This window comes from Bos indicus x Bos taurus, chromosome 18 (assembly GCF_003369695.1).
Source record: "Bos indicus x Bos taurus breed Angus x Brahman F1 hybrid chromosome 18, Bos_hybrid_MaternalHap_v2.0, whole genome shotgun sequence".
In the NCBI taxonomy this organism is placed as follows: domain Eukaryota; kingdom Metazoa; phylum Chordata; class Mammalia; order Artiodactyla; family Bovidae; genus Bos; species Bos indicus x Bos taurus.
The window spans coordinates 50,735,267-50,761,160 of NC_040093.1; the positions used below are offsets into that span (position 1 = coordinate 50,735,267).

General features: G+C 43.3%; 1 protein-coding gene across 6 annotated transcripts in view; it reads left to right on the forward strand.

Annotated features, from left to right (window-relative positions):
* MYLK3 (myosin light chain kinase 3) overlaps nt 1-25,894 on the forward strand; it is a 57,149-nt gene that overhangs the window by 23,203 nt on the left and 8,052 nt on the right. For 5 of the 6 annotated variants that reach the window (XM_027513708.1, XM_027513706.1, XM_027513704.1 and 2 more), the window contains 7 exons: nt 3,448-3,893; nt 5,266-5,371; nt 5,938-6,031; nt 6,452-6,561; nt 7,500-7,641; nt 15,807-15,863; nt 16,719-16,789. In XM_027513708.1, the coding sequence (XP_027369509.1) occupies nt 3,448-3,893; nt 5,266-5,371; nt 5,938-6,031; nt 6,452-6,561; nt 7,500-7,641; nt 15,807-15,863; nt 16,719-16,789 (1,026 nt within the window). The remainder of the gene's footprint in view (nt 1-3,447; nt 3,894-5,265; nt 5,372-5,937; nt 6,032-6,451; nt 6,562-7,499; nt 7,642-15,806; nt 15,864-16,718; nt 16,790-25,894) is intronic. The other variant, XM_027513705.1, reaches the window with a different exon arrangement.

The window sequence follows — 25,894 nt, forward strand, 5'->3', positions numbered from 1 at the left end:
TCTATTTTACTTATTTCCTCTCTAATTTTTATTTTGCCTTTCCTACTGCTGACTTTGGGCTTTACTTATTCTTATCTTCTAATTCCTTTAGGTGGTAGATTAGGTTGCTTGAGATTTTTCTTGTTTATCGAGGAAGATCTGTATCACTATCGCGTTCCTTCTTAGAACTGCTTTGACTGAACTCCATAGGTTTGGGGGTTTCCCAGGTGGTGCTAGTGGTAAAGAACTTGCTTGCCAATGCAGAAGATGTAAGAGACACAGTTTGATCCCTGGGTCAGGAAGACACCCTGGAGGAGGGCATGTCAAGTATTCTTGACTCCAGTATTCTTGCCTGGAGAATCCCACAGCCAGAGGAGTCTGGCAGGCTATAGTCCATAGGGTTGCACAGAGTCGGACATGACTGTAGCAACTTAGCATGCATGCATCCATAGGTTTTGGAGCATTGTGTTTCCATTTACATTGTCTCAAGGTATTTTCTGATTTCCTCTTTGATTTCATCATTGACGCATTGGTCTTTCTAGTAGCATGCTGTTTAGTCTCCACTTGTTTGCTCTATTCCCATTTTTCTTTCTTCAGTTGGTTTCCAACTTCATACCACTGTGGCTGGAAGAGAGGCTTAACATAAGAATACACATTCTTTTCAAGTGCACGTGGAATGTTCTCCAGGCTAGATCACATGCTAGGCCATAACACAAGTCTCAAAAAATTTAAGAGGATGGACATAGGTTTCTGGACTCCAATATCTGTGCCCCTAATCACTGCACCATCCTGTTTCTTGTCAGCATTTGTTAAGTCCTAAACACTATGGTAGGGAAAGAATAATGGGTCTTCAGAGGTGGGAGGTTGGTATAGGCTGAATGAAGCCAAGGGAGTTTCAAAAGGATTATGCTTGGAGTCCTAGAGATGAGGTTGTGTCCTAACCCTCAGGACCCAGCCTCAGGACCTGCCCTCAGCCAACATGGTGCAAGAGAATAACGAGTTAGAACCTGATAATTGTGAGATCTCTGTGTTATCCAGCAGTGTTCTCCAAGGGCAGTGCACTAAAGGGCACTCTGCTTCCTGGGCTTCTCTCTAAAGGGCCTGGTACCCTTCTACACCTGTCCTCAGTTGTCCTGACCTGTAACCAAGCCCCTCGAGGCCTGCTGTAGGGAGGGGAGCTGGTGTCTGTGTATGCTGTGGTGACTGGCAGGGAAGCCCAGATACTTTGTCTGCCTTTGTTCTGCAAGGAAATGTGAGTCCCCAGGAGACCTAACCATCTGGAGGGAGGGCTTCCTGGCAAGCATCCCTGGATCCTTGCCAGGGCTCTAAATGTAGAATCTAGGGTGGGGATGAACTTTCCATGAACTTGTTAGGGGCCCTGAAAAGATTCTGGGTGAGAGCAAAAGGTCTCTATGTAAGTTCCAACCTTGAGCTGAATTTCAGACACATCAAACTGGGCTTAGGAACTGGGGAGAACTAGCTACCCTCCCTCATCTAGCACATGGGTATATCTTGAGGAAAATGTTGTCTCTAAATGACAGCGGCCACCAGACTACCTGTATATTCTTCCAGACACTGGCTTCCTGCAGTTTCCCATGTTCCTTGATCAAGGCAATGCCTGAGCTGGGCTTAGATGCCATCTTTCCCATCCTGCCCTATCATCACCAACCTGTAATTGTTCTTGAGGGGTGTCAGGGGAATTTTGCTACATCCTATCCAAGCTTTAGCTGTGAACAGTCTGCAGAACCAGGTGCATTCAGGAGCAGGCAAAGGAGGGACCCAGGCCTCCAGCTGCTAGGGGAAGCCCTAATTTAAAAAAAATTTGGTTAAAAAACATGTGTCATAATGTTCATTGTTGTAACCATTTTTAAATGTATAGTTCAGTGGTGTTAAGTATATTCATATTGTTATGACACAGACCTCCAGAGCTTTTTCATTTTGTAAATCTGAAACTGCTACCGTAACTACCATTCTACTGTCTGTCTCTATGAATTTTACTACTCTGGGTCCTTCCTATGGGCTTCCTAGGTAGCTCAGTGGTATAGAATCTGCCTGCCAATGCAGGAGATGTGGGTTTGATCTCTGGGTTGGGAAGATCCCCTGAAGAATGGAATGGCAACCCACTCCAGTATTCTTGCCTGGAAAATCCCATGGACAGAGAAGCCTGGCAGGCTACAGTCCATGGGATCGCAAAGAATCAGACACGACTAAGTGACTGAGCACAGCAGCACGGGTCCTTCATATAACTCATTCATTCAAGTATATAGAATCCGCCTTTCTGTCACTGGTTTATTTCACTTAGCATAAGAATGAATACCATTCCATTATGTGTATGTGCAACATTTTATTTATTCTTTCATCTGTCAATGGACACTTCGGTTGCTTCCACTTTTGACTGTTGAGAATAATACTGCCATGAACAAGGCTGTACAAATATCTCTTTGAGGTTCTGCTTCTAATTATTTTGGGTTTATTTCCAGAATTGGGATTGCTGGATCATATGGTAATATATTTTCACATTTCTGAGGAACTGTCATACTGATTTCCACAGTGGCTGCACCATTTTAGTCTTCACTATTAGAACCTCTGTGTTTTCTTTTCTTAGTTGTCTCTCAGCACATCCATGAGGTGTTATCATCCTTGTTTGACAGAAGCGATTGCTGAGGCTAGACTTGCCCAGACCCAGCCCTCTCTAGTAACCTGGTGGCAGAGCAGCAGGGTCTGAAGCTCCCAGGGTCAGGGTCCTTTCCTCTGAATGTTGGGGCTTAGAGGACTTTCCCAACCTCCAGCTGGGGTCCCAAACCACAGTACTGCTTGGTCTGGGGAACAAGTATGGATGAGATGGGCCCAATGGCCCTGGGGACTTGTAGGGAGGCAGAGAATTTCCTCAGGGGTGTAAGCATGCAGGCCCAGCACAGCCAGGACTGTTTCTTCAGGAGAAACAGAAGGTCCAGAGTCTTATGAACAATTCCCTGATTTTACTAAAATATGTCTAACCTGAGGCTTCTAGTGTGATGTTTGACTTGGTTCACCCTTCTCTTCACTTAAGAGAAGGGAAACTGAGGCCCAGAGAAGGGAGGGAACAGCCCAAGTCTCCTGCCTCCAGGCCACCACACTTATGGGGCAGAATCATGTTTTCAAGGGGCCACAGAGATGTCCGGTGCCCACTCACCCGCCATCCACCACAGGTTCTTCAAGTTTCCCCCAGATGCTGACCCGGTGGAATCCTGGTGGCACCGCGTGTCACTGAAACCAGACTCTCCCCAGTGTTGTGTCTGGGGAGAGGGGTAGGGGTTGGTTGCTGGTTTCAACCACAAGCTAACTCTTACTATTATAACAACCCAAAGGACACTTTTAACAGATGAGAACACTGAGGCTAAGAGACCGCGGTTAGTGAGTGGCAGCAGCAGGCAGTTGAGCCCAGGTATGCTCTGATTTGAGTTCTTGCCACATTTCTCTCTGTCCCAGGATCTCCATCCATGTGCAGGAGACAGATACCCCTGGGGAGCTGCTTGTGACACGAGGGGGCAGCCTCAGAACCTCACCCCCTGCAGAGACTCCAGCAGCTGTGCCTCCAGGTGAGCAGGACCCACCTGGGCCCAGGTGCTGCCCCCAGGCCCCTGGGACTGAGTCAGGAAAACCTATCCTCAGAGGAGCCAGTGTGCGGAAGCGGAGCTGCGACGAGGGAGCAAAGGCCAAAGAGAAGCAAGGACCTGGGTCCGAGCTGACCATGGCGCCAAGCAGGGCCAGGAGGGACAAGGGAGCTGATTCCGGGGCCTCAGGCCCACAGCAGGACATGAACCCAGGAGCAGGGAACCCTGACCCTGGGAAGGACTGCACAGCTGGGGGTGTGGGCAGTGCCGAAGCAGGAAGCAGGACACCCCCAGGAGCTGAGGCGAGCAGCCTAGTATTAGGTAAGTGAGGCCGTTGCTGTGTGCCCCAAGGTGAGTGAGTCTGAAAGACCTTCTCTGGGGGGGCCTCCCTGAAGCTTCCAGGTAGAGATAATGTGGGGATAATGTCTGGGAGACCAGGACTCAGAAGAGCCTGCCAGCACATCCCAGAGCTGGGGACCAGGGCATAGAGATGCATCAGGTTGGCTGTAGCCATGGGAGAAAAGGAAACATGGGGGACTCAACTGGGTGGATTTCTCAAAGCCACCTGCCTGCCTAATAGAACTGGCATCATTCTGGATTGAGATAGGGAAGACTCCTTCCTCCATTACCTGATGTCTATAACCTACTATTAGCCATTTGCAGCCAGTGGGCTGACTCATCCAGGATCAGGAAGGGGCTGCTGATCTGCTTTCTGTCACAGTGGTGGTGGTAGGTGTCCTTGTGTTCCTGTGACCCAAAAGGCGTTGAGTCTTTCAGCCCTTAGGGCCACACCCTCATGGGAGCCCTCATCCCATGTGGCTGCAGGAAGGCCACCCTTTGCCAATTCCCTGTCCCAGAATTTCTGGAGGCCCTGAGGAAGGGCTGAGTGTTGTGCAGGTCATCCTGGTGCCCCTTGGCTCTTCCAGGCTCTGAAGTTACTCTGATGTCTCTGGTTGCTTCCTTTCCCCTTGTATGACCTGGTCCAGATGTGGACACGGCCTCCCTTAATTCCAGAAACACAGCTGAGAGCAACCTGTGACTTTAGTCTTCTGTGAGACTTGAGATGGTGATCAAGCCAATGTTAGCTGAGGACTCTGTGAGCCAAGCCTCAAGCGTTTGTGGGTGTGTTTACCCTCACAGGATGGAGTGAGGACACATGAGACACAAGAGAGGCTGAGAAGCACTTGTAAGGCCACACGGTCTGTGCTGACAGAGCCAGGATCTGACCACTGGTTTCTTGAAACTTGTGTGTAAACCTTGAGAACAGAAGGCAGTTACTTTGCAGTGAAGGAGACTTCAGACTGGAATTCTAAAAGTGGAGTCTCTGCCACACAACCCCCTACAAAAGTTACCCCCTTGTAGTCTAGGGCACAGGCTCACCTTGGCAGACACACACAAAAACGCTCTCAAAGCACATTCAACCTTCTACTTTGGGGAGCAGAAAGCTGCTTGTGAGACAAACTAAGGGAAAATAGCAGTATTTTCCCCTGCTCTGGGTCCAGGGTTGCAGAAATCATGGAACCTTCCCGGGAACACTCTGAATGCTCCCTTGATAAACCCCCAACAAGCCAGCAGAAGCCTTTTTGAACCAAGAGGGGCTAGGTCTGGGGGTCGGGGTGGCAGTGGGGATTGGGGGGAGCTGAGGGGTAGGGGCTGCATGAAGAAGACTCACGGGCTGCTGTCTCCTGAACAGACGACAGTCCAGCCCCGCCAGCCCCTTTCGAGCACCGGGTGGTGAGTGTCAGGGAGACCTCGACCTCAGCGGGCTACACAGTGTGCCAGCATGAAGTCCTGGGAGGGTAAGCGGGCCTTCTGCCTTGAGGGGGGTGGAGAGGGCAACTGGACAACCGGGCGCTGCTGCTGGTTCTCAGGAACTGACTGATGGAGCCACAGCCAAGAGTGGGATGTCCCGAGAGGTGAGAGCATGAGCCGAGAGCTCATAAAGAGTGGGTGAGGAGACAGCTGCAGAGAGCAGGAGGGCCCATGTGGTGTGAGTGAGGCTAAGTGGAGGGTACAGGTGGGCCTGGGGCCCATGTCCTGCAGGTGAAATGAGAGCCGACATGAGGTGGGTTAAGAGGAATGACCTCTAGGGTGCAGGACGGCCTGGGTGGTGTGGCTGTGGGGCGCTCCCCTGGGGTGCAGAATGGCCCATACCTATGGGGTGAAGAAGCTCTTCTCCAGGTTCAGGTAGCAGTGTGGGGTGGTGACTATGATACCTCTGGTGGGCAGGGTAATCCCTGTAGCGTATGTGGAGTTGAGGTCGGACCAGAAAGACCAGGGTCCCAGATAGGGCTGGCCCCCACTCACATGCAGGGTGTGCCTCTGGGGCTCTGAGCCTGCAGTGTCATCGTGTCTCTCTCTGCAGGGGCCGGTTTGGCCAGGTTCACAGATGCACGGAGAAGGCCACAGGCCTCTCACTGGCGGCCAAGATCATCAAAGTGAAGAGCGCCAAGGACCGGGTGAGGTGTCTGCCCCAGGCCAACGGGTGCCCTGGGCCAAGCTCAGGACTCCTTCACTTCCTTCTAGGCCCCTCTGGGTCCTGCACTGCCTCAGGCCCCTCCACGCTGAGCAGGAAACCTGGCCATCTTTCCTTGGCTCCTACTCTCTAGTCAGCAGTCACCTTGCACCCTGGGGAACAGGGTCCTCCCAGATCTCCAGGGTTCTTTTCGGGGTCTCAGGGATCCTATCTGGGAAATGGGTGGGTCCCTTCTGTTGTAAGAAGCTGGTGTGGGTGGTGAGTTGAGGAAACCTGGTGATGCTGCAGGAAATGAGGATGCAGGGTGTGTGTGTGTGTGTGTGTGTGTGTGTCTTGGGAGATGCAACTGACTGCTCTTCCTAACCCATTTCTTGGAAACTCCTCTCCCTGTTGGCTTCACAAGGAGGATGTCAAGAATGAGATTAACATCATGAACCAGCTCAGCCATGTGAACCTGATCCAGCTCTACGACGCCTTTGAGAGCAAGAACAGCTTTACCCTCGTCATGGAGTAGTGAGTGGGAGGCAGGGCCAGGGCTCAGGGTGGGGCTAGGAGCCAAGGTTGCAGCAAAACTCTCCCTTTGCCCTCTCTGTGACACTCAGGGAATGTCATCGCTTCCTCTACCTGACCTCCAACATAAAACACAGAGGACAAGGCCATTTGTCAGAAACCAGTGACCAGTGAGCCTTGCTTGACCTGCAGATATTATTTTGGCCTACACAATTTTTAGTAATTTTGATTTAGTGCTAACAGTTGGAAACTGGGAAAGTTCACATTAAAACCTAGGTGCCTGATTTTTCTTGCAAATATAAAAGATCTAGTAATGCTGGGTCTGCATTCTCAGTTGGAAATGGTATGATGGAGCTTGTGGTAACTGACCTTTGTAGACAGGGCAACCCATTTCCCATTTGCTACAGTCCCCACCAGTTTCAACTACCCGTAGTGCTGAGGCCAGGGGCTCAGGGGACATTTATTAGCGTGCTTGTGTTGCTGTTTTCCTTCTGGTGCAACTGAGGAGAGGGCAACCTTTGTCATGTCATGCCTCTATAAAAAATGGAAAAACAAAAGTTAGACTAAAGGCTGTGTATTCCAAGAAAACTTTTGTCTCACATCTGGTCTGGTTTGTCCACTTAGATTCTTGCCATGTAGGCACTAATTGGCCCCTGTAGGCCAATGAGTTTATAACCTGGGTCTGGACTATTGACAGTGAGTATCCAGAGTGAGCCTGGGTGATCAGTACTGCAGACAAGCCCCAGTCTCCCATTTGGCCCATCACTTCCTTTTTATCACCCACACTCTGAGCTGGGAATAGACCAGAGCAAAGGTTCCCCCACCTGCCCGCCCGTAAAACCCCAGATGGGAGTGGTGCCCTCGTCTCACCTGGTGATGAGTAGACCAGTCCTCTGAGAGCCTTGCTCAGTCAGTGTCTGCCTCCCCTTTGGCCCTGGCAGCGTGGATGGCGGTGAGCTCTTTGACCGGATCACAGAAGAGAAGTACCACCTGACTGAACTGGATGTGGTCCTGTTCACCAAGCAGATCTGCGAGGGTGTCCATTACCTCCATCAGCATTACGTCCTGCACTTGGACCTCAAGGTCAGGCTCCGCCCTGGGCATGTGGCGGGTGGGTGCCCGTGTTCCTGAGCCTCTGCAGCTCTCTCATCTTTGAGAGCTCTGTCATCACACAGTCCTGGCTTCCTTTCCTGGCTCTACCATGGCCTAGTTCTGGAGTCTAGGGCAGGCCAAGTCTCATAGCCTCAGTTTCTCCATCTGTGAGATGTGGAAAATAGCTACCTCATTAAGTGTTCTTTAAAGATCAAATGAAACAACTTTTTTTTTCCTATAAAAAAACTCAAAAATTAGTTTTAAAAAAATTAAAATAGAAACACATGCATGTAGTAACAAATATAGACAATATAGAAATATTTAAAATGCACAGTGAAAGTTCTTCTCACCCAGCCTCTGTGCTGAGAGGTATTCTGTATTAGCACATGGGCATGAAAAACACTCACAAAGGGGAGCTTACTGTACATTCCATTTTTAAACTTGCCTTTTTAAGTATAGTGTGGACATCGTGTCTGATTCTTTTTAAGGGCCATCATATAGTCCATTGAATGAATGCATTGCAGCTTCTTTTGTCTACTTGATGAAAAGTAAGCATGTGGTGGCCATTCTTTTCTTTCTTTTTGATACATAGTTTATTTCTCAGTTGTCTGTTCTGTTCCATTCATCTGTTTGTTTATTTTTATGCTGATATCACACTATTTTGATTAGTATAGCTTTGTAACAGTTTGAAATCAGGAAGTGTGGTGCCTCCAATTTTGTTTTTCTTCCCTGACTGCTTTGGCTATTTGGAGTCTTTTGTAGTCGGAGAAGGCAATGGCACCCCACTCCAGTCCTCTTGCCTGGAAAATCCCATGGACGGAGGAGCCTGGTAGGCTACAGTCCATGGGGTCACTAAGAGTCGGACACGACTGAGTGACTTCACTTTCACTTTTCACTTTCATGCATTGGAGAAGGAAATGGGAACCCACTCCAGTGTTCTTGCCTGGAGAGTCCCAGGGACGGGGGAGCCTGGTGGGCTGCCGTCTATGGGGTCACACAGAGTTGGACACGACTGAAGTGACTTAGCAGCAGTAGTTCCATACAGATTTTAGATTGTTCCCTATATTTCTGTGAAAATTGCCACTGGAATTTTGATAGGGATTGCCTTAAATTTGTAGATTGCTTTGGGTAGTAAGGACATTTAATAGTAAGGACATTTTAATATTAATCCTTCCAACGAAGAGCGCAGGATATCTTTCCATTTATTTGTCTTCTTTAATTTCTTTCATCAACGTCTTACAGTTTTTAGTATATAGATCTTTCACTAACTTGTTAAATTTATTCCTAAGTATTTTTTTGATCAACTGTAGGTAAGACTGTTTTCTTAATTTCTCTTTCCTAATAGTTTCTTTTTAGTGTATAGATATGCAACTGATTTTTTGTATATTGCTTTTGTATTCTGAAAATATACTGAATTTGTTTTTAAGTTCTAACAGTATTTTGGTGAAGACTTAATATCATATCATCTGCAAATAGTGACAGTTTTACTTCTTTCTGAGTTGGATGCTTTTTATTTCTTTTTATCACCTCATTACTCTGTCTATGACTTCCAATACTCTGTTGAATAAAAGTAGTGAGAGTGAGCATCCTTGTCTTGTTCCTGATCTTAGAGGAAAAGCTTCCAGCTTTTTACCATTGAGAATATTATCTACGGACTTGTCATATATGATCTTTATTACGTTAAGGTATGTTCCCTCTGTACCTAGTTTGTTGAGAGTTTTTATCATGAAATGGATATTGAATTTTTTTAGGTGTTTTTACTGTATCTATTGAGATGATAGTATGATTTTTATTTTTCATTTTGTTAATGTGCTGTATCACACTGATTGGTTTGCACACATTAAACCATCTTTGCATCCCTAGAATGAATATCATTTGATCGTGGTGTATAATCTTTTTATGTATTGTTGAACTTGATTTGCTAATATTTTGTTGAGGATTTATACATCTATTCTTATCAGGTATATTGGCCTGTAATTTCCTTTTCTTGTAATATCCTTGTCTGATTTTGGTATCAGGGTAGGACTTATAAAATGAGTTTAGAAGTATTCCCTCCTCTTATATTTTTTGGTAGAGTTTGAGAAAGATTGATACCAATTTTTTAGTGATTGGTAAAATTCACCAGTGAAGCCATTTGGTTCTTGACTTTTGTTTTTTGGGATATTTTTGATTACTAGTAATTAGTCTGTTCAGATTTCCTATTTCTTCATGATTTGGTCTTATCTAGTTGTTACAATTCTAGGAATTAATTCATTTCCTCTAGGTTGTCCAGTTTGTTGGCAATAAATTCCTCTTTCTCTCTCTCTTTTTTGGTGAGTCTGAGAAGTGAAAAATGAAAATGTTAGTTGCTCAGTCGTGTCTGACTCTTTGCAATCCCATGGACTGTAGCCCACCTGGCTACTCTGTCCATGGACAAGAATACTCTCTCCAGGCAAGAATACTGGAGTGGGTAGCCATTCCCTTCTCCAGGACATCTCCCTAACCCAGGGATCAAACCCGGGTCTCCTGCATGCAGATTCTTTACCATCTGAGTCACCTTATCTGTAAAGTTTGTTTCCAGTTTTATCAAGATATAATTGACAGGTAACATTGTTTTTGTTTAAGGTATAAACATAATTGTTGATATATTACACACTGCAAAATGATTCCACAGTAAGTTTAGTTAATTATACCACCTCACATAGTTACAGTTTCTTTTCTTGTGATAAGAACTCTCAAGATCTCCTCACTTAACAGCTTTCATATATATAATACTGCATTGTTAACTACAGTCAGCATGCAGTACATTATATCCTCAGGACTTTTATTTTATAGCTGGAAGTTTGTACCCTTGGACCACCTTAACCAGTTTCCCCAAACCCTCCCCCTCCCCACCTCTGGCAACCACTAATTTGTTCTCTAAACAAACCACTCATTTGTTCGTATGAGTTCTGGGTGATTTTTTAATAGATTCTACTTATAACTGAGATCATACAGTAAGTGTTTTTCTATGTCTGATTTATTTCACTCTGCATAATATTGTCAAATTCCATGTTGTTGCAAATGGCAGAATTTCTTTCTTTTTTATGGCTGAATAATATTCTGTTGTGTATATATAACACATTAAAAAATTATTCATCTGTTGATGGACACTTGACTATTGTAAATAATGCTGCAGTGAATATGGGGGTGCAGATATCTCTTCAAGGTAGTGATTTGGGTTTGGGATATATACCCAGAAGTGGAATTGCTAGATTGCATGATAGTCCTATTTTTAATTTTTTGAGGCAACACCACACTGTTTTGCACAGTGGCTGCGCCAGTTTGCACTCCCAGCAACAGTACACAGAGGTTGCCTTTTCTCCACACCCTCAGTGACACTTGTTAGCTCTTGTTTTTTGGATGGCATTCATCTTAACAGGAATAAAATGATATCTCATTGTGGTTTCGATTTGCATGGTGGCCATTTCTGTGGTTTTTCACTCCACTGGGGCAACAGGAGAATTTTTCTCTATAACCTCTGTCGGGAATCTCAGTGGCTCTCTACAGAAGATGGGAAGTGGGTTGGTTGGACCTACATGTTTGCACACTGCTCCTTCTGACCATCTTTCTGGATTGACATCAGACTGTAACACTGTGGTACTGTGAAAAATGGTAGAGATCGTGAGGAATCGGCCTCAAACTTCCCTGCTCACTGGAGCTAATTCCAGAGCTTCTGGACCAGCTTTCTGTGGCTTGAGCAGTTAAGAGAACTGCTCAGAAAGAGCAGTTAAGGGAACCAGTTAAACAGAACCTGATTCTGTTCTGTGATTCAGGATCAACGAACAGCCTTTGGGACAATACCTGTGACACTACAGCAGGAGACAGTCATTGCCAAGGTCTGTTTCCCAGCCAGGAGCAGAGCTTGTGTTAGTCCAGCCTCTTCCTGACCAGGAGATCTTACATAAGTTCCTTGATCTTGTTGATTGGTCTTGCATAAGCTCATCAATTGAAAAGTGGAGATTAATAATATCTACCTCCTAGGAATGTTGGTTGAATTAAAATATGAAATATTTAAATATTTCACTTGAAACATAACTAGTGTGACCGAGGAACTAAAGTTTAAATTTTGTTAGTTTTTAATTAAATAAAAAGCTGATATGATTAAATTATTAAAAACCATAAAGTATATTTAGAATCTGGTGGCTCAGAGGCTAAAGCATCTGCCTGCAGTGCAGGAGACCCGGCTTCAATTCCTGGGTTGGGAAGATTCCCTGGAGAAGGAAATGGCAACCCACTCCAGTATTCTTGCCTGGAGAATCCCATGGACAGAGGAGCCTGGCGGGCTACGGTCCATAGGGTCGCAAAGAGTCAGACACAACTGAGCGACTTCACTTACTTAGATATTTAGAACAACTTCAACATGTTAATTTGCTTTTCAAAAACTATCAATTTCATGCAATCTAAATACAAATAAAAGGTTTCCCAGGTGGCTCAGTGGTAAAGAATCCGCCAATTCATGAGATCTAAATATATCTAAAGTACTTCTGATGAAACTTTAGTGTCTGAATTGAGATGTGCTATAAATGTAAAATGCACACTGGACTTCAAAGGCAATATAATAAAAATAATCGGAAATATCTCATAAATATTTTTATTTGGGTAACCTATGAAAATGATTTTGATATATTTCGCTAAATAAAATTATTATTAAGTTTTAGAAAATACTTTGAGATGAATGAAAATGAGAACACAACATGCTAAAACTTTCGGGGTTCATCTAAACTAGAAATGAAACTTGTAGCTGCAAACCCTTATGTGTTCAAAAGATTTAATAATCTAACGTTCCACCTTAAGAAGCTAGAAAAAGAAAAGCAAGTTAAACTCAAAGCAAGTAGAAAGAGGGAAATACGAAAGATTAGAGCAGAAGTAATTGAAACAGAAAACAGAGAAACAGTAGAGAAAATCAGTGAAAAGAAGTTGGTTCTTTGAAAAGATGAATCAGTTGACAAATCCTTAGCTATCTTGAACTAGAGAGAAAGAGAGAAGACTCAATTACTAAAATGAATGAAATGAAAAAATAAAATAAAATAAATGGAATGAAAGAGGGGACATCACTACCAGCCTTACCAAAATTAAAAAAAGATTATAAGAGAATATTATGAAAACTTATATGCCAGTAGATTAGATAATATAGATAAAATGGAAATTCCCTAAAAGGCACAAACATCTGAAAACTGGCTCAAAAAGGAACAGAAAATCTGAATAGACTTATAATAAGTAAAACAGTCAAACTAGTATAAAAACTACCCATAAAAAAATCCTAGGCCCATATGGCTATCAAATGTCTAAAGAGTTAACACCAATCCTTCACAAAATGTTTAAAATTAGAAGAGAAAGAAACATTTTCTCACTCATTTTAGAGGACCAAACTTATCCTCATCCCCAAACCAGGCAGACCTCACTTCCTATGATGAAACTACAGTACAATATCCCTTATGAATATAGATGTAAATATTCTCAATAAAATATTACTAAACTGAGTATAGCAACATATAAAAAGGATTATACACATCACAAACTGGGATTTGTTCCAATAAAGCAAAGTTGGTTTAACATAAGAAAATCAATCAATGTAATATGTCATATTAAAAGAATAAAGGATGATATCACCTGATCATTTTAGTAGCTGCAGAAAAAGCACGTCACAAAATTGAACACCTTTTCATGATGAAAACACTAAGCAAATTAAATATAGAACTTCCTTAGCTTGATAAAGGCCACCTATGAAAATCCCCCAGGTAATAATAAACTTAATGGTAAAAGGTTGAATGCTTTCCTTTTAAGATCAGGAACTAGACAAGGATGTTTATTATTGCCATTTCTATTAAACATTATACTTGTGGTTCTAACCAGGGCAATTGGGCAAGAAAATAAATAAAAGGTATCCAGATTGGAGAGGAAGAAGTAAGATTCTATTCACAGATGACTTGATTTTGTATATCGCAAATCCTAAGGAGGGTAAAGAGAAACTATTAGAACTAATAAATGAGTTCAGCAATGTTGCAGGATCTAAGATGTAAAAATCAATTGTATTTCCATACATTAGCAATCAACATTCTATAAATAAAATTAAGAAAATCATTTCACTTACAGTAACATTGGAAAGAATAAAGTACTTAGAAATGAATTTAACCAAAGATGTATAAACTTTATATTCTGAAAACTATGAAACATTGTTGAAAGAAGTTAAAGATGACATAAGTAAATGGAAAGACATCCCATAGGTCAGAAAACTTAATGTTATTAAGATGACAATACTCTCCAAAATGATCTATATGTTCAATGTAGTCTTGTCAGACTCATAGCTGACTTTTTTGCAGAAATTAATAATCTAAAATTCAGATGGAAATTTTTGGGACCCAGGAGAGCAAAAACAATCTTGAAAAAGAGGAACAAAAAAAAAAAAAAAAAAGAAGAAGATGAACAAAGTTGGAGGACACACATTTCCTGACTTAAAAATATACTACTAAGCTACGTAAATAAAAAATGTGTTATGATGTAAGGATGGGCAGATATATCAATGTGATGCAATTAAGAGTCTAGACTTAAACCCTTTTATTTGTGGTCAATAGATTTTTGAGAACAGTGCCATGACAGTTCAGTGGGGAAAGAGTAGTCTTTGCAATAAATGATACTGGGACACCATGCTTGAGATCCACATAAAAGTTGAAGCCCCACCTCATTCTATAAATAAAAGTTAACTCACATGGTCATAGACCTAAATGTCAGAGCTAAAACTATAAAATTGTTAGAAGATAGTGTAGGAGTAAATTATATCTGACTCAAAAAGCACAAGATAGAAAAGTTGATAAATTTAGATTTCATCAAAATTAAAAAATCTTTATGCTTCAAAGGACACCATCATGAAAATGAAATGACAGCCCACAGATGGGAGAAAATATTTTCAAATCATTTATCTGATAAAGGACTTGTACCTAGGGTGTATAAAGAACACTTACAACTCAATGAGAAAGATAAATTTAAATAAACATTTGTCTAATGAGGATTTTTAAATGGCCAGTAAGCATATGAAAAGATTTTTAACATCATTAGTCAAGAGAGAAATGTAAATCAAAACTAAAATGAGATACTATTTCCGACCCATTGGATTAACTAAAATAAAAAGTAAAAATGGCAGACAAGTGTTGGCTAGGATTTAGAGAAACTGGAACTCTCAGACATTGCTGGTGGGATTGTAAAGTTATGCATCCACTTTAGAAAACAATTTGGTAGTTTCTATAATGTTAAACATGGAGTTATCATAAGACCAGCAATTTCACTTCTAGGTATATTCTCAAGAATTGAAAACACAAGTCAACACAAAAACTTGTACATAAATGTCCTTAGCAGCATTATGCATAAATAGCCAAAAAGTAGGAACAACACCAATGTTTACTATCTGATTAACAGGTAAACAAAATGTGGTAGGTATATTGTCCTTGTAATTGGATTATTATTCAGCCATGAAAAGGAATCAAGTATCGATATATGGATGAACCCTGAAGAAATTATGCTGAGTGAAAGAAGTCAGATGCAAAAGGTCACATATGTATTTATGATTCCATTTATATGAAATTCCTAGAACAGGCAAATCTACAGAGATAGAAAATACATAGGAGTTGTAAGTAAGGAGGATGGAGAATGACTGCTGATGAGTATGTTTTTTTTTTCCTGAAGTGATGAAAATGTTCTAAAACTAGAGTGGTAAACTATCTACTGAAAAACCACTGAATTGTATACTTTAAAATGGTAATTTTATGATCATATCTTTATTATTTATATTTCAATAATGCTTTTATGAAAATTAAGTTCACCTATTTCTTTTTACTTTTTTAATGTGGCTATTAGAATTTTTTGAATTACGTATGTAGCTCACATTATATTTCTATTGGACAGTGTTATTCTAAATCTTATAAAGAAGGCCTGAAGATTTTTAATCATAATTTTCTGAACCTATCTGAGGAGTTTCACAACCCCATTGTAACATAAGTAGCAATAAAATCTTCTATTGGGAGAAATAGTGCCTGATATATTTGCTTCACAAGCTGTAAAATCTTTAATGCATTATTATATCATTTGATCTTTACACCTTCCCAGGAGGAAGGCAGGAAGAGGTTATTATTCTCATTTTACAGATGGAGACACCGAGATTTCTGGAATGGGAAAGTACTCATCTAGGGCTACAGACCCTGGTAATGGACCCCTGGACTGCAGGCCCTGACCTCAGGTCTCCAGGTCCTTTGTTCTATAAGCCTTCCATCTGCCCTCAACCCCTCCCCACCTTCGAATTTGTCTGCCACAAGCAGCAAGAATTATTCCAGTCTTCCTCAGGGCCTCCAAGCTGATATGAAAGACTTAAGAGAAGCATGTCAAGTCCATTATCTCCATTCCGTGGGTCACAGCTGTCACCGCAAAATGGCAGGATGGCATTTGGCAGCTCTGATCTACTTGACCAGACTACTGCAGATTTGGTCCCACACTTGAGATTCTGATTTAACTGGTCAGGACTGGGGCCTGGGTGTTAAGACTTTCGAGGACTCCCCTGATGATGCTAGTATGCAGCCAAGGTTTGGAACCACCACCCCAAGTCAATGGTCTCAAACAAGCAGCCCATGGGCCCAGTCTACATCCCAGATATGTTGTGTTTGATTCCCACACATGATAAGTATGTGTTTAAATTGGATTCAGTTGTCAACATTTAAAAGCATGGAGTTTTTACTTAAACTTGAATTTCTGGGATCCCTTGAGGGCTGAGGAACTCTAGTGACTGGACCTACATTTCTGTGTGGTGGCCAGTGGCTGGAGCTGATCAGTGGCTGCCCTTTTATACACGGCAGGAGTTCTCCGGGTCTCATAGTTCACAGCACTCCTTATTGTCTCACACTAGCCCGCATCGTTTATTTTCACTATCCATCCATCCCTGAAGGGCTGCCCTCTAGGGCTTTCCCTTGGAGGCTTGGAAACTGAGGCCTATTGACAAATAAGTGGGGGAGCTCAGACCTTCCTAGTTGTTGATTAAGCTAAGCAAACTTCTTTTTCTTTCCCAGCCTGAGAACATACTGTGTGTCAATCAGACAGGACACCAAATTAAGATCATTGACTTTGGGCTGGCCAGAAGGTAAGGGAGTTGTATTTTGGTACTTTAACAGAACTGCTTGGGGACTCTTGATAGCTCTCTTGGATATGGTTACCCACAACTCAGCCAGTTTTTGAATTTTGAAGACTAATATGAGCAAGCTCTCTTATAAGGTTGGTGGCCTTCACAAAAACTGTGTAGACAGGCCTTGTTACTACCACAGGGGGCAGCTTTATGCTGCAGGCTCCGTTTCTCCTTAAAAGGCTATAGAGTTCTAGGTTCATCCACCTCACTAGAACTGACTCAAATGTTACTTTTTATAGTACTCTTGCCTGGAAAATGCCATGGACGGAGGAGCCTGGGAGGCTGCAGTCCATGGGGTCACTGATGGTCAGACACGACTGAGTGACTTCACTTTCACTTTTTACTTTCATGCATTGGAGAAGGAAATGGCAACCCACTCCAGTGTTCTTGCCTGGAGAATCCCAGGGACGGGGGAGCCTGGTGGGCTGCCGTCTATGGGGTCGCACAGAGTCGGACACGTCTGAAGTGACTTAGCAGCAGTAGGAGCAGCATGATTGAGTAATGTTCCATTACTTAGCAACTGAACAACAACAAAATATTCCATTGTGTATACATACCACAGCTTCCTTATCCATTCATCTGTCGATGGACATCTAGGTCACTTCCATGTCCTGGCTAGTGTAAATAGTGCTGCAATGAACATTGGGGTACATGAATCTTTTTGAATTGTGGTTTTCTCAGGGTATATGCCCAGTAGTGGGATTGCTGGGTCATATGGTGGTTTTATTCCCAGTTTTTTTTAAGGAATTTCCATAGTGTTCTCCATTGTGGCTGTATCAATTTACATTCCCATCAGCAGTACAAGAGGGTTCCCTTTTCTTCACATCCTGTCCAGCATGTATTGTTTTTTGATGATGGCCATTCTGAGCAGTGTGATAGCCTGTTCTACAAAATGAAATAGGTCAGAAAGAGAAAAATGAATATTGTATATTAACACAAATATATGGAATATAGAAAAATGGTAGTGATGATTTGCAAGGCAGTAATAGAGACACAGACATAAAGAACAGACTTGTGGGCACAACAGGGAAAGGAGAAGGTGGAACGATTTGAGAATAGCACGAAACACATATATTACCACATACAAAATAGATAGCTAGTGGGAAGTTGCTATAGAACACAGGGAGCTCAACCCAGTGCTCTGGGACAACCCAGAGGGCTGGGATAGTGTGGTGGGAGGGAGATTCAACAGGGAGAGGACATACGTGTATACTTACGGCTGATTTACGTTGTTATATGGCAGAAACCAACACAACACTGTAATTATCCTCCAACTAAAAATAAAATTTAAGAAAAGAATTAACTATACTTCCATCCACTTGTGTGAGCAGAGGGGAGTGGTAGTTAAAGGAGGTCACTGAATGGGGTGCTGGGCAGCTCATTTCTATTCACTCCCCAGGTCTCCTGGGGCCAGGATGTGTGATACATTCATTAGCAACTCTGCCTTCCAGAAAATGGTGAGGTTAGACAGGAAAGTGTGTGACTGTGCAGGATGGTGCCATGGATAAGAGGTTCTGGGCGCTCAGGACTGGGCTCAGTCTTGGTAAAATGGTGATATAATGCAGCGACTGTTGATCTGGGCAGTTATGAAGTTTAAATGAGATACTACATCGCCAGTGCAGAACCATCCTGTGAGGGTGGTTAGGTCCCCAAGTTGTAGTGCATACAGTGAACATTATATATAATTAAAGAAAACTTTAAGTCCCTTAGAATGCAAGCCTAGTGAAGTATAGACAGCTTTACTGTTGGATCCTGTCCTGTGTCATGTGTGATAAACACCATGCCTCTGCACGGCTCTTGTCCATGGCATGCATACCCAATGGGGTGGCTGTAGCAGACCCTTGGCATTGGGGAGGACATCCACCGTCTATAGTGCTTCCCTGGTGGCTCAGATGGTAAAAAATCTGCCTGCACAACAAAATTTTGTAAAGCAATTATCCTTCAATTTAAAAATAAGCAAAAGAGAAAAGTTCAAACCCGCCCCCCGCCACACACACACACAAATATCTGCCTGCAATGCAGGAAACCTGGGTTCAATCCCTGGGTCAGGAAGATCCCTTGGAGAAAAGAATGGCAATCCACTCCAGTATTCTTGCCTGGAGAATCCCATGGACAGAGGAGCCTGGTGGGCTACAGTCCATTGGGGTTGCAAAGAGTCAGACATGACTGAGCTACAGTCCATTGGGGTTGCAAAGAGTCAGACATGACTGAGTGACTTTCCACAGTCTATAAAGATGGAAATAAATGTGTGCTCATCCTCCATGCTTCCTCCAGAATTCTGTTTCTACCAGGAAATGACATGTCTCTGAGAATCGCATACTTTCTAGATGGGTCTTCACACCACAGCTGAATAATCAAATCTTGAAATTTTCTCTAATGATCATTTTCCACAAAGAAGTTGTTTTCTCACTTTATGAGCCTTGCAGCATCTTCCACTCTCTCCACAAGGGGAGAAAGGAGACTCTTATCTCCATGGAGGCAGAGCTGCTTGCCTGAGTTCAGCCTCTGGTGTCCAGCACCTGCCTCCCAGAGGTGGCATTCAAGACCACAGTGGTGGTCTTCCTAGGTCACCGCTCCACTGGTTGAAGTGGTCGATGTTATTTCTGTGTAGGTGTGAAAGGTGCATTTTCAGTGCTCCACATGACGGATGGGAGGCCAAGTGTGGGGTTGTTAGAGTAACAGCAGAGGAAGTTCTTATCATCCCACTCTACCTTCAGGATCCTCATTACACAGTGTATTGTATTTCATTAACAATACCAAGCCCCCCAACCCAAAACCTTAAAAATCACACTCAACCCATAATGTAAAAAAAAAAATCGCTTAATATTTTTCCAAGTAATGTTGTATAAAATTGGGATGCATCCTGTACACTTGCATATCTTATGCACTGGGGCATGCTTCTCAACCTAGTTTTCATGTCTCTGCCTGCTCCACAAAGAGCCTTTTTAACTATTTCTTTCCTAATCCCCAGGTTCCATCTTCATGATGCCACAGGTGTACTGTGTATCTGTTTATGTACTGTGGCCCTTTGGAGAGCCACAGGCCATTGTAATAGCTAAGACTTTCTTTGCCCCACCCCCACCAGAACCGGTGTTCCCTCGTGGCTCAGACAGCATAGTCTGCTTGCAATGCGGGAGACCCAGGTTCGATCCTTGTGTCAGGACAATTCCCTGGAGAAGGGCATGGCAACCCACTTTTGCCTGGTGAAATGACAAGGGAGCCTGACAGGCTATAGTCCATGGGGTCACAAAGAGTCGGACACAACTGAGCGACTAACAATTTCAGTTTCACTTTTCCACAAGAACCACTGTTCCCTCACTGCGGGACAATATGTTCTTCACTGAGACTGCACACGCTAGCGTGTATGCAGGACCTCCCAAATGTCAGATGACCAATTGCCAAATGAGGATTTACAGTGACACACTGTGGATTCAGAGCAAGAAGTAACCACCTGAGGTCCCTGGAGTCTGAGAAGGCTTTTCTGAACAGCCAGGAGAGAGGAATGGACCAAGTTTTGTTACCTGCAGGCGATAGTGCTGGTAAACGTTTAACAGCCCGCTGCAGCTGGAGCGGGAGAGGGGATGGGACTGATCTGTAACCTTTGCTAACTTTGGCTGATTTCAAGCTGCCAATATGACATCACTGACTACAGAGCTGAGAAGAGATGTGCACAGCTGGCCTTCACGCACTTGTGACAACTGGCTCCAGCACGACTCTGCGTGGAGGGGAGGCAAGAGGGCTGGTGTGACTCGGGGGCTGAGAATAGGATGTGCTGTGCTTGTGAGCAGGCTGACCTGGGGAAGGCAGGAGCTGCAGGTGGGCCAGTGGGTGCTGAGGGCACGTGCAGAGCACTGGAGAAGTGTAGGTGTCAGAAAACACGGTGCTCAGGAAATGGCCCTCAGGGGAGCTGGGCCCACAGGTTCATGGGTTCTGGCTGTGAGATGAAAGGAAAACATCAAAAACATCCTCAGCAGTCTGGCAAACCGGTCACTCAGCCAAAGGATTATTTGGCAAATTGGCCTGCTTACTGGGCAGTGTGATTTTAAGAGGAGGGACCTCTGGGGGCGGGCGGGGGGGGAACTACGTGTGTTGAGAGAGTATGCCTTATGCTCCAGAATAGTTTAAATGTTTGTAAAGAGGGAGGAAATGACAAAATTTCCCCCAACAAGAACTGTAGAAAGTACAGTTGTATTTCTGGGTGGAGCTGTGAGAAGGCTCTGAGATTGTGAGTGGAGGTATGGCCCTCAGTAGAGAGAGGCCATACAAATCTTCAGAGGCTCTGACATCCAGCAAGAGGGACCAGTTTTAACAGCAGGCTGGGTGGTAAGAGTCATCAGTGGGTCTAAATAAGGACATATCAAAGGGTTGAGGATGGAGACAAATGGGAAATAGCTTGTTTAAGCTTGGTCTCCAGAATTTTGGGTGCAGGGATGTGCCTCCTGACTCCCAGTCTTGGGCTCAGATTGGAATCTAAGCACATTTAATCAGATCCTTTGTCAGGGCAAGGAGGTGCTTGTCCCAAACCTTATGGACTGTGACTGCATATGTGACCTTATGATTACAGAGGGCCTTGCTCTGGGAATTTGGAAAGGGAATCTTAGATACTTTGACCCAACTTTGGGGTGGATGGATTGGTTAACTATTGCCACAGTATTGTTGTATAACGAGTCACACCCATATACACTCCTTGCTGTATAACAAGTCACAGTGACTTAAAACAATTATTTTCCTCCGCACATTTTTGAGTCAGCTGGGGAATTAGTTTGATGGACCCAACTTACACTAGCTCATGATAAGGAATCTTGTAAGCCAGTTGTTAAACATGACCATTATTAAAAATTAAGTTGTATAAATGTACAATTAAAGAAATTATATTGAAACAAAGATATCACAATATTTATTTTCATCTTTGGTTGTTCTGGGTCTTCATGGCTGAATGCGGCCTTCCTCTAGTTGCAGAGAGTTGGGTCCACGGTCTAGTGGCGCTTGGGCTTCTCACTGTGTTGGCTTCTTTTGTTGCAGAGCACCAGCTCTAGGGTGCAGAAGCTTCAGTAACTGCAGCACGTGGGCTCAGGATTGCAGCTTGTGGGACCCAGAGCATGGGCTGAGTAGCTGTGGCATATGGGCTTAGTTGCTGTGTGGCATGTGGAATCTTCCCAGACCAGGGATCAAACTGCAGGGTCCCCTGCATGGGTAGGCAGATTCTTATCCACTGTACCACCAGGGAAGTCCAAGATATTACATGCTAAAACCTTAATAATTTCTAATTATTTTACTACATTTCACTATTATTTATGCTCATGAGGTTATTTATGCCTATTGTTATTATTGTGTGCTATGGCCTATCTCTTCTCAACTCTATTCAGTGACATCCTGATAGAACATTAAAATCAGGCATGGTGAAATCAATATTTACACCATTGGCAGATGCTAAAAATCAGGATTTTTTTAAAAAAAATCAGATGGCTGGTTGTTAAACTTTTACCCACACACCACTGGTAGGGAGTTTCTGATCTAGGCTGAGTTGAACTGGGCTTGGATGCAGGTCAGTGAGGACAGGTCTTTTCCAGGTGTCTCTCATTCTCTTCCCATGGTGATGGCTGAGGAGCAGGAGGGCACAGTCCTACAGCCTAGCTTGGAATTGGCCCACTATCACTTCCACCCACATACCAGTAGCCAAAGCAACTCACGTGGCCAAGCTCAGCGTCAATGGGATGGGGTAAAATATGCCATCTCTAGTGGAAGGAACTACAAAGTCACGTGATACAAGATGTGGATGTGGGGCAGATGAAGCAGCAGAAATAAGAATGCATCCTAGGAAAGCGGTGTCCAGGGGCTGAGAGCCTGGACTTCCTGTCCCCAAGAGGAAGGCTGCTCCTCTCAGTTTGGCTGCTTAGCTCTGAGGCTCCAGGCAGGTGCCAGTGCAGGGGAGGAACAGGCTGCCGGAGGAAGGCTTTCACTTTCTTCCCCTCCCTGGCTTCCTGCCACAACTCAGCCACCAAGGTGACCTTTGGTGCACTTTCGCTGGATAGGTGTGGGCTGTGTTGGCTCAAGGTTTGCATTTGCCCGGCTCTTGGCAAATTTGAAAGAGAGGAGACTGTATTTTGAAAACTCATATCCCTGTTGGGCCACATCAGCAGAATATTTATTTTATTCTTCTCTCTCAATTTCCCCATCTGTAAAATGGGGACAGTAGACTTACTTCGTGGTGCTGTTATGGGGATGAAAGTTTATATAAAGAAAACTTTTAGCATGGTATCTGCAAAATAGAAAGTATTCATTGATTTTTTAAAATAAATATTTAATTTTTAGAGTTTTAGGTGCATATCAAAATTGGGGGAAGGAACAGGGATTTTATCCTCTTTCCATTTATCCCCTTTCCCACATATACAAAGCCTCCCGCATCATCAACAATGATAAGCCTACTTTGACACATCATAATCACCCAAAGTCCATAGTTTAAATTAAGGTACACTCTTGACATTGTACATTCTGTGGGTTTGGATTAGTGATGTTCTCACGAAGAGCATTGGAGAAGGAAATGGCAATCCACTCCAGTATCCTTGCATGGAGAATCCCATGGATGGGGTGGCTGGGGGCGGGGGCGGCGCCTGGTGGGCCACAGTCCATGGGGTCACAAGAGTCAGACATAACTTAGCGACTAAACCACCACCACCATGAAGAGTACATCATGTGAAATGACAGGATGAATGAATCACAAGCTGGAATAAAGATTGCCAGGAGAAATATCAACAACCTCAGATAGGCAGATGATACCACTCTAATGGCTGAAAGTGAAGAGGAACTAAAGAGCTTCTTGATGAGGGTGAATGACTCAGAGAGTGAAAAAAATCTGGCTTAAAACTCATCAAAAAACTAAGATCAAGGCATCTGGGCTCATCACTTCATGGCAAATAGAAAGAGAAAAAAGTGGAAACAATGACAGATTTTATTTTGGGCAACTCCAAAATCACTGCAGATGGTGACTGCAGCCATTAAATTAAAAGACACTTGCTCTTTGGAAGGAAAGCTATCACAAACCTAGACAGTGTATTTAAAAACAGAGACATCACTCTGCCAATAAAGGTCCATATAGTCAAAGCTATGGTTTTTCCAGTAGTCATGTATGGATGTGAGAGTTGGACCATAAAGAAGTCTGAGTGCTGAAGAACTGATGCTTTCAAATTGTGGTGCTGGAGAAGACTCTTGAAAGTCCCTTGAACAGCAAGGAGATCAAACCAGTCAATCCTAAAGGAAATCAACCTTGAATATTCATTGCAAGGACTGATGCTGAAGCTGAAGCTACAATACTTTGGCTACTTGATGGCAAAAGCTGACTCATTAGAAAAGACCCTGATGCTGGGAAAGATTGAGGGCAGGAGAAGGGGGCAACAGAGGATGAAATAGTTGGGTTGCATCATCAACATGATTGACATGAGTCTGAACAAACTCTGGGAGATAGTGAAGGATAGAGAAGCCTGGGGTGCTGCAGTCTATGGGGTCACAAAGAGACTGACACAACTTAGCAACTGAACAACAACAAATGGGTTTGGACAAATGATGTATGATGGCATATATTCATCAACAGAGTATCTTCACTGCCCTTAAAATCCTCTGTGCTTCACCTATTTATCGTTCCTCCTCCCTAACCCTGGCAATCGTGATCTTTTTATTGTCTCCATAGTTTTGCCCTTACCAGAATGTCATATATTTGGAATCATACAGTATGTAACCTTTTCAGACAGGCTTCTTTCATTTGGCAATATGCTTTTAAGGTTCTTCCATGTCTTTTCAGGGCTTCCCAGGTGGCTTTAGTGGTAAAGAAATCACCTGCCAATGCAGGAGATGTGGGTTCAATCCCTGGGTGGGGAAGATCCCCTGTAGAAGGGCATGGCAATCCACTCCAGTATTCTTGCCTGGAGAATTCCATGGACAGAGGAGCCTGCTGGGCTACATTCCATAGAGTTGCAAAGAGTCAAACACGACTAAAGTGACCTAGCACGCTTACATGTCTTTTCATGGCTTGATGGTTCTTTGTTTCTTTTCTATTTTTTTTTTTTTTTTTTTTAGTGTTGAATACTATTCCATTGTTTGGATGTACCATACTTTATATTATCCACTCACCAACTGAAGGACACTTTTGTTGCTGCCCATTAAATTTTAGCTAAGGATTTTCTTCTCTTTCAAGAATGATTCTAAAAATCAACTTTTGTCATTCAGCAAAAATCAAATTTCTCCATGCAGCAATCAATTATCTTCCTAGTCTCCCTTAAACTTCATGTCCAGAATACTTTTTCTAATCTTTTTTTGTAATTTTATAAAACACATGTAACATAAAATTTACCATGTTAGCAATTATTAAGAATAGTTACAGTTGTTGTTCAGTCACTCAGATATATCTGACTTTTTGTGGCCCCATGGACTGCAGCACCCCAGGCTTCCCTCACTCTCTCCCAGAGTTTGCTCAAACTCATGTCAATGATGCAACCCAACCATCTCATCCACTCTTGCCCCCTTCTCCTCCTGCCCTCAATCTTTACCAGCTTCAGGACCTTTTCCAGTGAGTTAGCTCTTTGCATCAGGTGGCCAAAGTATTGGAGTTTCAGTTTCAGCATCAGCCCGTGCAATGAATATTCAAGGTTGATTTCCTTTAGAATCGACTGGTTTGATCTCCTTGTTGTCCAAGGGACTCTCAAGAGTTGTCTCCAACACCACAGTTCAAAAGCATCAATTCTTTGGTGCTCATTCTTCTTTATGGTCCAGCTCTCACATCCATACATGACTACTGGAAAAACCATAGCTTGACTATACAGAACTTTGTCAACGAAGTGATGTCTTCTGCTTCTTAATATGCTGTCTAGGTTTGTCATAGCTTTTCTTCCAAGGAGCAAGCATCTTTAGCTATGTTCATATTGTTGTGCAACCGATTTCCAGAGCTCTTTTTACCTTGCAAAACTGAGACTCTATGCCCATTAAACAAATACCCCTCATTTTCCTCCTGCCTCCAGCACCTGGAAACCGTCATCCTACCTTCTGTCTCTGAACTAACTACTCTGGAAACCT